The sequence below is a fragment of the Daphnia pulex genome, chromosome 11 (assembly GCF_021134715.1).
Source record: "Daphnia pulex isolate KAP4 chromosome 11, ASM2113471v1".
Taxonomy (NCBI): domain Eukaryota; kingdom Metazoa; phylum Arthropoda; class Branchiopoda; order Diplostraca; family Daphniidae; genus Daphnia; species Daphnia pulex.
This window is the reverse complement of record NC_060027.1, coordinates 3554494-3566412: the sequence shown is the minus strand read 5'-3', so window position 1 is coordinate 3566412 and position 11919 is coordinate 3554494. Positions and strand designations below refer to the sequence as shown.

The 11919-nt window shown below is 39.7% G+C and overlaps 1 protein-coding gene across 1 annotated transcript; it reads left to right on the top strand.

The window, feature by feature from the left end:
* Positions 1 to 1009: 1009 nt before the first annotated feature.
* Positions 1010 to 2212, top strand: LOC124207532 (protein timeless-like). The gene is made up of 2 exons (XM_046605042.1): positions 1010 to 1562; positions 1642 to 2212. The coding sequence occupies exons 1-2, from the start codon at positions 1316 to 1318 to the stop codon at positions 2049 to 2051; spliced, it is 657 nt and encodes a 218-aa protein (XP_046460998.1). The 5' UTR covers positions 1010 to 1315; the 3' UTR covers positions 2052 to 2212.
* Positions 2213 to 11919: the final 9707 nt, after the last annotated feature.

The following is an 11919-nucleotide window of genomic DNA, read 5'->3' as shown; positions in this document are numbered from 1 at the left end:
AGGCAAGAACAAGAAATCTCGATCAATACAGCTCGGAACAATTTAATTGTCTTGTTATTAAGTTTTTACCATGTAATAATAACAAGCTAAAAGGAGAAAAAATAACGAACTGACGACACACAAGTTGTTGTACAATGGCAGTTGATGGTTATACAGCTCGGGGCTCTTCTTGGCTGTCAGAATTGTCAAATTAGAGAGCGAGTCCCGCGGATGATTTTGATGAATGAATCATCTAAAATACACTCAGCAGCAAGCTGCAACCCAACCCAGCCAAGAGCAGCAGAACCTTTCAAGAAATCTGAAGTTAGATCAAGTCTAAATTTAAAGAAAATAAAGACCTACAGCAGCACTAATTAAGGAAAATAAAAACTAAATATTTGGCTGAAGAAGAGTGTATGTATAAATACTACTCTACTGCTGCTCATTATCAAATTCAAATTATAATGGGCGCGGTGCTCGCCGGCAGCAGCAGTAGTAAGAGTTGGTCCGATTTAAATCTCTTTCGAGGAATGTCATCCCGGAGAACTTTTGCCGATGGCGCGGGCCACTTCTTGCGCAAAAGTTTTCTTCGTGCGAAGACAAGACGGAAGACGGAAGTCACTAGACGACGACGACGACTGAATAAGGCGCGGGAAAATAAATTCGATTACAAATTCTCCAAAACTTTCTCGTCAAGTTCCCGTCAAGAAAATAAAGTTACCCGTTTTCGGTGTAGTAATGAGGATGCAATGGTTCCGCTCGATCGCAAATGATTTCAATTAATTCATTGCGCACTTCTGAGTATCTAATTTTTAAAAATACGAGTGTCCAATTTGATTAGACCAAAGACCGTTTCGTATGGAACACATCATTTTAAAAATTGCTGATGGATCCAACTGAGTTTAGAACCGGATGAAAACTTCCGGATAATAAACTAATAACAAGGGTCAGACATTTTTGTCAAATGGAACAAGCAAATTCGGTTAAATACTATGCGCAATTAAATATGCGTGAATATGTTTTCCCAAAACCTCGCGCCATCATAACCGTTGGCTATAAAAACGTGGAGATTAAACGCTCACGAACATTCAGATTCCCAAAAAACAGAATTTCACACTTGAGCTCCTCCAAAGTAATAAAATACCTTTCGAATTAGAACAGTAAATCTCTTGCGCATTTATTGCTGTACAAATCACCTGGTTTCAACTGCGGTAAGTCGTGTTTAACACTAGGCTAACATATAATACGGTCAACTGTCGTTAAACAATTTGAATAATTTGTCATACAACTCGACGACAAAGTTGTCCGCCACACGACATATATTACGTATATAGGTATGGCTTATTCGTCTAACGACCTGGCTGCTGCCAACGACGCCAGTTGGTTGGCCAAACTAGAGGAATCGTGTTCTTCCCTGAATTCTGCTGAATGTCAACCGGATGATATTCCGCCATCTAAACATCAAACGGATGCAGAGGATCGTTTTACCGAGCGTTGGCTGGAAGCGATTGACGAAGACGATCCGTTTGGCGTAGGAATTCAAAGCGACATTCCATTGCAAATTCAAATTCTGGTCGAAGCTGGTCGGTATTTTATTTGAAATTTGAATTTGAATTTTACCCGCGAAATTTGAAAATGAAATTTTGAAAATGTCAATCCAAGGATTTCAAAAGCAGGTGGAATGGATTCAATCTCGCTTGTTATCCGCCTGCTCCGCACGTCTGGCCAGCATCACCTGCCAAAGCGTTGCCCAGTCCAGCAAGTCCATTTACTACGTCACTCTGAGATGTAATTCGGCCTGCCCGATTTTACCGCGCGACGTGGACGACTCGTCGGCCCTGCGTTCGGGATTGTTCCGCTTTGCAATGACCCAATTAAATCTGTATCCGTCGACGCCGCACACGCTGCTCTACCCGCGCATTCCGCCCGAGTGGTCGGCCGACACGCTCTACTCAGTCGCCCGGCTCCTGGGTCCCGTCCGCCAGAGCCAAGTCGATTTCAATTTGTCGTCGGTGAAGCCGGTCCCGTTACCGTTTATCGATTGGCCAGCAGCAGCAGCAGCGCAACTTTGACTTGGGCGTGATTGCTGCGCTGATGCCGGCCGTATGTCTGTTCATGTTCAATCACTTTTCGTCATCATTGCCGGAATTTTATAGATTTCTGCACCTGTCAATTGCATTATTGCACTGCGGCCGACTATACTATTTGGCTATCCATTTTATAAAGTGCGCTAGCTGGCTTAAATATATATTTATCTTTAAGTGGATGTGGATGTGGGATGCTGGATGTATAGACATCAGCCATTGTTATATGTTGGACGTCGTGCCTCGGCCGGCAGGCCGTGCGCCGTGCTACCATTAGCGTAGGCCGGCTTTCTCTAACGGCACGTAACTCGGCCTACTCTACGCGTATCACGGCCTACTCTACAAGAAGAGTCAGCGTGATGTTTGACAGCAGCAGCGGTCGTGCGGGAGTTTATATGTACGGCCCAATCAGAGGCTGCAATCTGGGAAAAAAGGTGGTCGGCCGTGATGAGATGTTTCACGGATACGGACGAGAGGAAAATATAGCGCAGAAAGGGAGAAAATAATGGAAGAATACAAGTCCGGAAATGAATAATGGAATGTGAGAGAAGAAAATAACAAGAGCGTCATCTCTCCAGCCGAGAGACATAGCCTACTAGGCTAGGCGATAGATACAATGTGTGATCTTTTTGGTATTTCTGCTTATATTTAGTTGCTGACATTGTATTGCTGCTGTTGGACAACAACATTGTCATCTAGCCAAATGGATCGATCAAAAAGGGGCCAGCGCGATCGATATAGTGCAATATAGACCAACACATTACATCTATTATTACGTGGGATTGAATCCCAATCAAATAATCCTATACACCAGCAGCCAAATCGACATTTTATTCGCGGTGGCAATTTATTGGCTAGAATATAGTTTGGTATAACAAATAAAATGAAGGATTGATAAAGGACAGCCATCTGTATAGGTATACTTTTTCTTTTCTTGTATAATAAATAGAGCGGTCGATTCTCTTTTGGAGACTGTATAGCTTTTTTGGCTGGTCTAGATATCAATAATAAATATAACGACCGTTTATATCGATTTTGTTATTTTTTAAAAGGCTTTTGTATAGATCGTCTTTCTACTCTCTTGTAAGCACAACAAGACGAACCATAAGGTTGTTGGGCTATGGATGCACCCAAGGGCTGCAATATGACGATCGCGCGGTATATAGTATACAGCTCAAATAGCCCCCGCTGATGGGCACCATCTGTCGCCCAGCAGCTTAATATCAACACACACAAATTAATAGATTTGTTGACAATGCCTGGGCAGACAAAATAGATATGAGACAACCATCTGAGCAGCAGCAGAATATTATTGGCGATATCTTTTGATGCTCTTATATTAAATGCAATTTGTTTTTTCATGTTTCATTGACATTTCTTATATAATAGAAGAGCTATAGCTGTGGGCTGTATATAATAAAGAAAAGATGATCTCGGTCATGACACTTATATATATCGAAATCCCAGAGATGAGAGCAACAGCGCCGGATGCTCAGCACATCATTTTTTTATTCCATCGTTCCATACATGTCATCTGGCTGGTATTATATAGAGAAGAAAAAGCCAGGGGCGATCATATCTATAGCAAAAACCGCATACGCCGGATGCGCTAGATTCTTTTGCTCATCCGCAGCATATAGTGCTGCTGGCTTCGGCCGGCGGATGGCACTCAACGGATATCCTCCATCCATCAATGTGTGCTGGAGCAAAGTGTATATAGAGCTCCTATATACATGTACACAGCAGCAGCACATATGCTGTGTATAGGATCCCTGCTGCTCCTGTTTTGGATGGATGGTTTATTCATGTTAATAGATTCTAATAACAATATAAGGGAAAGAGTTTTTTTTCCCTCCCTATAATGAAAAGAGGAAGAAGAATATATGGAATATACATGTTACATGCAGAAGTGAGCGACCCCCTGCATATATGATTAGAAATGTCTATTTTAGATGGATGAAAAAGTCTCGTTTGTATATATAGGTCGTGTTATTATTGGTAGGCCTATTGGGTAATACTTTGGCCCTGATCTGCATGTACAGTGCACATGGATTACGCTGCACAATATAATAGCAAAAAGGAGGCTATTACGTGTTTACGTTGGCAACGCAATAATAGAGGCCCTACATATTATAAGAGAACATTTGATCTCAAAAAAAGTTTTTCTTTCATAATAGAAACGTAGATTTCTAGGGATGCGCGGAGTAGGCCTACAGAACTATACCTTACGGTTTCTATATACATCTACAAATATTAATCTTTTCGTAAAGTTTCTTTCAATATAATTGCCATCAAATTCTACAATACAAATTGAAAGGTAAAATAATCAATTATATACCAAACACGTTCACGATCTAGTATCTATGCATAATATTACATGTCCTATAATGTATACTAAATAAAAAGCACTCTGTTTGAAATGTGAATGTTTCATGACGCCATCCATCAAAGGATGGCCGATATAAACGAAAAAAGGCGAATGTTGACACTTATTTCTTTTTATTTTTGATCTTTTTTATTTTATTTTTTGTCGGTGCAAATATCCTTTAACAGCCAGGGCCATGTATCAAAGATGAGCCGACTGGCTGACGTGCTCGAGTGCTCCTTGCAACCTTTACGCCCCGGCTCCTAATAGAGTAGTGTCATCACGTGCTTCGACTAATAGCCCAGCAGCAGCAGCAGTGCTGTATACATCACATCTATATACTTCTAATATAAGCGGCCATCTTCTTCCTGATATATATGGCACACGTGTTTTTCACCAGCCAATATATAATTCTACCAGCTCCTTATATTCGTGATATAGGAGCATATGTTGTATATAGCTTATAGTAAGGCTTTTATTGGTTTTTCCTTTTTCTGCGGTGAGCTCTTCTGATGTGTGTAGATGTAGGCTGTTGGATAAATATACAGGATAGATGTTGACTTGTATAACGACACGCCCTATAAATATGATAAAAAGCCTCGTGAAACGATTTCAAGACCAGATGTTGCCTCCTCCTGGATGTAGATATTTGTAGATATATATCCCTCAACCGCCGCTAGTCTTTCAAATCATCGCCCGTTTATCCAACCGTACTGAATGATCTCCTATTTGAATGTTTTATAGAACCTGCAGGGCCTGTATGTTCTCTATAGGCCTACAGCTGGTTGGAATTTATTTAATTCTCTGTTGTATATACGTCGTGTTGTATAGGTTAGAAGATTAAATACAGCAGACTACTTATTAGTAGATAATTCGCTACTTCGGACGAGAAGAGTTAGGTGGCAGGTTTCTCATCGACAGAAAGTGGATGAATTTCGATTCATTGCTGCGCTCTCTCTAAATGATCTTTGCTCAATCAGAGTATACGACACGTGACGCTATACATCTAATTTTGCAATGACGTTTAATGCTGCGTGCTGATTTAGTAGAGTTAATTACAAGTCCATGTGGGTGGAATCAATGCTATAAATATAAAATAAAAGAGCCGGTCGCCTAAATATACGTATACAGAGCAGGATAAGGACTCAAAGTAGGATAAGGAGATGGAGATATTATAGTCAGGCATGCAGTTTTCTGCTCATTCAGCTATTACAGCTTGAATCTTTCAAGGTCTACAGCAGAAAGCAAGGAACAAGATTTGTGTTTATATCTTCAACATGCACGGTAGGCAAAATTTAAGCCTAATGAAAGGATCGCTTTCGTATTGTAAATTTGCTGGTCTTCGTTCGTTCTCTCTATACATAAATCCCTATTATACACGTCCGGCGAATTAATCCTTTCTTTATTAGCTAGTGAGATTTAATTCCTATTTCATACTGGTTATATAGACTCTTTATAATCGTATACTCAATATAGGGACATAGTATATAAATTAGGTCTATACAAAGAACCTATTTTCCCAATTGAATTTAGCTGTACTATAATCCAAAACATATTGCAGCACAATAGATTAAATGCTGCTGCTGGCTATATTTGAATGAATCGCCACTCTCCCTTTTTATTATAAACACACTTGAGAGCCAGCATAGCAGTTTATTATATGTTAAATGCTGCTCGTATATTATTTATTAGGCTGCGATTTATAATAATAGGTTCCTATTATGAGATAGGCTACACATAAGCCTCTTTTTGTATTTATAGTGCCTATTACTATGCACAATGCTGTGTGTCTACAAGCGAAGAGAGAATGTACGTAACTGTTGGGGGGCAGACATCATCAGGAGCCATAAAACCCTTTCGTGCCATCAAAGCTTACATCATATTATGCACTTCTAGCTGCCCTTTCTCCCAATTATAAACATATATATATAGAAACAGCGTCCATCAGTATTATAATAATCATAATGCGCAAATTCTTCCAGCAGCACGAAATGCATTTGTATGTAGCATTTGCTGTTTCGGACAAGGTTATTCTTACCTTTAATATTCGGAAGACTCATTTCTTTATAATATATGGGCAGCAGGGCAGCAGAAAGAAGAAAAATTTAAAATGAAAGTTAAATCAGGATCTGGACGACGAGTATTATTCGATGATTATATTTTTAATAAGGCTTCACTTTGCCCATCATCACGCCATCTATTTCCTGCAGTGCTACAGCAGCATTTTGCGGAGATCCTTGAATGCATTTCAAGGTTCCCGCTGCACGACATGTCTTCTATATTACGTATATAATAATATGCAAATGTGAAGCTCACATCATATAATCTATAAAGCGAAATACTATAAACGCAATAATAAAAAATCAATTGAATTCTTATAGCCTATTGTACATAGGACATGACATTGATGTAATAAATAAAGAGACAACATTTTGGCTCGGGAAATTTCGTTCAACTGCGCACAATTGAAATCGAAAGGGAAATTTCAATTTGATTGACAACAGGACTTGAAGGAGACTTTGTGATCAAAATATATCGTTCTACGTAGTACAAGTTTTCTTGTTCTCTGTGATGTTCAATCATGTCGCTATAGATAAATCAAAGGATTGCCAAGCAGCAGACGAGTTTTGATATATTTTTGTATCTACACAGAAGTTGAGATTTGGTTTTCTTCCATTTTGATGCGCTGCTGGGACATGACTGATGCAGTGTGTCTATTGACTGGCCTCGATCCCACATCATAAACGAGAGGAACACGACATACATGTACTACTACATGGAGAAGAAAAGAGATCCTCCTTCTTTATTTATTACACAGCACAGGCCATTCTTCTGCTGCTGGCTGGGCTGCTGCTGGTCTTGTTTGCTTGGCTCGAGAACAAACAACAAAAAGAAGATGGGTCAGCAGCACAGCAGCGACCAACAACGTTTGATTCTTTATTTATATTCCTTGTACTGCTGATGCTGTTTGTTTCCTTTTTCTATTAGATGTGAGGGCTATATAGTACTATAAAGTTTCTTTTTGTTTGATTGTTCCAGCAGCAGCCAGCGCTTTCGCTTCCATATTTCTATATACTACTGTGTGCTGCTGCTGCTGGCCATTGTAGATATAGAGTGTATAGGCTATATACAACACACATTGTTTGCAGTGTGTTTTATTATTATGGCGAGCACAGGGAGATTGTGTAAGATATATAAAGTCTCGGGGTGAGTAATAGAAGTAGATTGACGATGGCAAAGAAGAATGCATGTGTTGGATATATCTGCTGTGCTCCTCTTTCTATTTGAATCATGGTGCAGATGCTGTTATATCGTTTTGTATAGATGCGGCTGCCCTATAAAATCGATAAAATAAGTAGAATCGAAAAGAATTTTTCTAGGAATCCCAGAAATCAGTCTGTTCAGTGCAGGCTGTTTGGTGTAGACATTTAGAGAATGCAAAGAACCTATATGTCCACATGTTTTATATAGCACCTTATATATAAACTCTTGCCGTATATAGAAACATTTTGTTGCGCCGCGCGGAATTCAAAAATCTAATCAAACAGTACTGCGATGTATACTTATCATAACTGATGGCCAACGTTTATACTTTATTCGTCGTAGGTAGATAGAACCATATCTATAATATTATATCCATTTAGTACAATCAAATGTATTATTAAATATAAAGGAGGACCTTTATTCTTCTATCTAATATTTGTTGCATCATCACATCAAATGGAAAAGAGATTGCTGCTGCGCATTGCCCTCATATATAGGCTACGTATATATGATGTATTATATACTTGCACCACTTGTCTGTGCGTCACGGCCGACTTGACTGACAGCAGATACGTTGGAGAACATAATCGAATGAATCTGCTCCTTCCCAACAGACGTCAAGGGAAGTGAGGAGTGCTGGCTGGGTGTGGGCGGGATGACATCAGCAAAGACGAGAAAATATCTAAGACGCGACCGCAACGGAAATAAGAGACTGGCATTAGCCTCGATTCGGCCAGCAGCACACAAGGGTCATAATCATTATTCGGATCAGAGTTCAATTTGGCGTGCTGCACCGAGCTATATAGAGAAGCTGAGATTCAATAGGAAACAATGGCTATATAGCAGATATAATATTATATTCCTTCTCTTGCTTTTATATGACGTCTGTACTTATTTATACACGATGATGAAAGAATAGATTTGAAAAACTAATCGAAAAAAGAACCGATTTGATGATGTTTAAAAATTTGAATTGAAATTATTCCATTTGTTTTGGCTGTATTGGCTGCAACCGCGTATGACGCAAATGTCCAAAGTGATGGTTTTGATCAAACAATAAAGAGCATCAGCAAACAATAATCTAAATGCGGTTTTGCCTATACACGCCCGTCGAGTCAACATTTGAACAATTGGAATACATCAAAAAATGAGCATCACAGCAACACGATTCGATTGAAACAACAGCAGCCGGCGCCGTGTCAAAAATATATATATCCCACCGCTATATGCTTCTGATGTATACGAATAAATCATAAAATATAAACTGTGCTGCAAGCTTGTTTAGGCCATATAGCCTATACAGGCTAAGTGGCCTATGCTGTATCCGCACGAGAGCTCACTTGCGTCACACGCAAGATCCCAATTATAATGCCAAGGCATCAGCAGCTTTGATCACATAGTAGCCTAGCTATGGATCAATGCAGCAGAAAAAAAACTCTACGAAGACGATGAAGGGGTCCCCCAATTATAAAAGTTCATTTATATATCTTGTATAACCTATATATCAAATAGGCCAATCAATGATAATTAGGTATACACAGAACTATAGACGCAATTATAATTTGAATAAATATAAGAGGGTATGATGTATCTATATATAAATGTAACACATATATCAATCGATCTCATGTATATAATAGGAGGTGTGTTGTATATTTTTCTGGGTGGGGTTTCTGGGTTTGGTCTGATGGTGAATGACACTCGAGGGGTGAGATGCGCGGTTGGCCCTTCTATAAGAGAGTGGCTGTTTGATTGCTACGAGACTCTCCAAGGTGATCGATGATGCCTATATATAATACTACGCGATTGTACACAGCAGCAGCACATGTATATGATACTACACACATCACAGCAGGAGAGCTTCTGCGTGTTATAATATATATATTGTCCAGCCTAACAGCAGCACAGAGCTATACATGAGATGTACAGTTCTAGATAGATAAGATGGCCACTAAGGACGCTCTCGATGCCAGCCAATATATATAGGAGCTGTATAGCACATCACAGCCAAGAAAGAGAAAGAATCCCATATCAAGAATAAAAGCAAGTCCCACACAGATATAGAGAGAGAAGAGTTAATCAACTTCTGTGGGTCCATATAGCAGCAGCAGCATCGAATAAGACGCGTGGAAACAGAAATAAGAGAGGCAGCAGCAGCCAGCAGCAATCGAATTTTCTTTTATTCTTTTTATTTCTTCTTCTTCAGCTGTGCTGATGCACGCTGCTGCTGGTGTTGTGAACGCGGCCAGATGGATCGGCAAGAGAGTCTATAGACAGATATTAAGCCAAAGATATATTTGATAGATATATAAGAGCAGAGCAGAGTCGTGTGTTCTATATAAACTCCTGCTAGCTGATGTGCGAATTGGGCACTGTCTCCCAGCAGCTGAGAAAGCCGAACACACGTTGAACTAAATGTGCTGGGAGAGAGATAGAAAGAGAAAAAGAATATGTAGAAAGAGAAAAAAACAAAGCTGATGTACAACGCGGAGAGAGAGCAGCAGAAGAGAACAAAAAAATAGGACATGTATAATATGTCAAGGGATAGATATATTTTCTTCTTCTTTTTTTCTGCCCAGCAGCATATAGATGTCGTCTATATAATATTTGCTGCAGCAAAAGTCTGTTCTATTATGACACGTCCCCATTGACGCTGAAAACTCTTCCCGCAGTTCTTAGGTTAGCTTTTTTTTAGATTTAAGTATTAGACGGTATTAGATATGTGTATACTAATATCCTATGAAATGTATTGATAGACTCCGTATAACCATTAGATATGCTTTTATATTAGCCCAGCAAAAGCCGAGCGTGATCGATAAGTGAATAAAAGTCAACCCGGGTTTTTATTTATGTTATACTCTTGACTTTGATCCAGTGCGGATTAAATTCAAACTTGATATTATTTGTAGATGAAGATCGAATTGAATGTGATGATAAGTTCAAATTCTTTTCGCGGTTGATACGAATTGCGCATGTTTGCTTATTATGAATGGATGCTGCTGTATACAGATGTATAAAGGAGAGGGTTATATGTTGTGTGTGCCTGCTGGATGTTGTTTCATTCATCGGCCGAGCCACATACATACAAAGTCCCTTTTGTGCTGGAGACATCATTTCAAACGGATATCCAAAACGAAACACCCCTGTGGACTTGAATTGACGTATGGATAAACTGGACCGATTTGCATATATAAACAAGATGAATATACATATATACCGATCAGATATACATAGAGAAGACCCCGTTTAATCTTCAATATAATACCGGCCGTATAATACATGTCCCGTTTAGAAGGACGGGTCTTTCTATATACAGCTGAACGGGGGGAATAAAAAGTGTTCCTCTTATATGTATGAAAAAGGCCGCCAGTTCTCAATTAAACCATCCGTCAAAATAGAAAAAAGAAAAAAGTTTTTTGATCCATATAATATACGGGAGGTCGGACATGTATAATCTAAAGGCGTGTTGACGGGCAGAGCGCATATAGGGCCGCCGCGCCCGTCATCCCCTATTATCTCTTAGAGATCTTTTCTTGTCCTTCATATTTATTCCCACAGCAGCAGCAGCCGAATAAGCTAAAGGGCCAGCAGCTCAGCCGGTATATATAATATGATGCGCTTGATTTAACATCGTTCAGACGGTATATAGCTGGGCCGAACTGGGCTGGCCGCGCTTTGAGCTTCTCGTCTCTGACGCTGGACATATATATCAAAGCATTTCCCCTCGTTATAATACAGCACAGTAAATATACTCCCCCCTTTTCTCCTGCGCAATTTTATTTTTAGATCAAATTTATATAATCGCGGTGACACCACGTTTCCCCCTTCCTCTTTTTTTTATGAGATAATTCCCTTACGGCGAATTTCGTTTGAAAAACGCGGGCGCGCTCGGATTTAGCCGGAAATCTTATTTTACTTATTTTTCTTATTTTTCTGATTTATGAAATTGGAAATGAAATGGAGGAGGGATAGTATATGTGCACAATTCCCGCGAAACCGTTTGGGTTATTCTCTCTTCTTTTTCTGTATATCAAATCCCGCAGTCTTTTACACGACTCCTCCTCCCTATCTTCATCCTTAGATTCTCTCATTTTCTCTCATTCTCTCTCCTTTCGTTTTTCACGCACACATACAACGCTCGATCCCGTTTTTTTCTTCGCTCGGCGCTACTGCTGCTGGTAGAAAAATATGTCGAAGAAAAAGTACGTGCGTCGCCCGTGCTGCTGA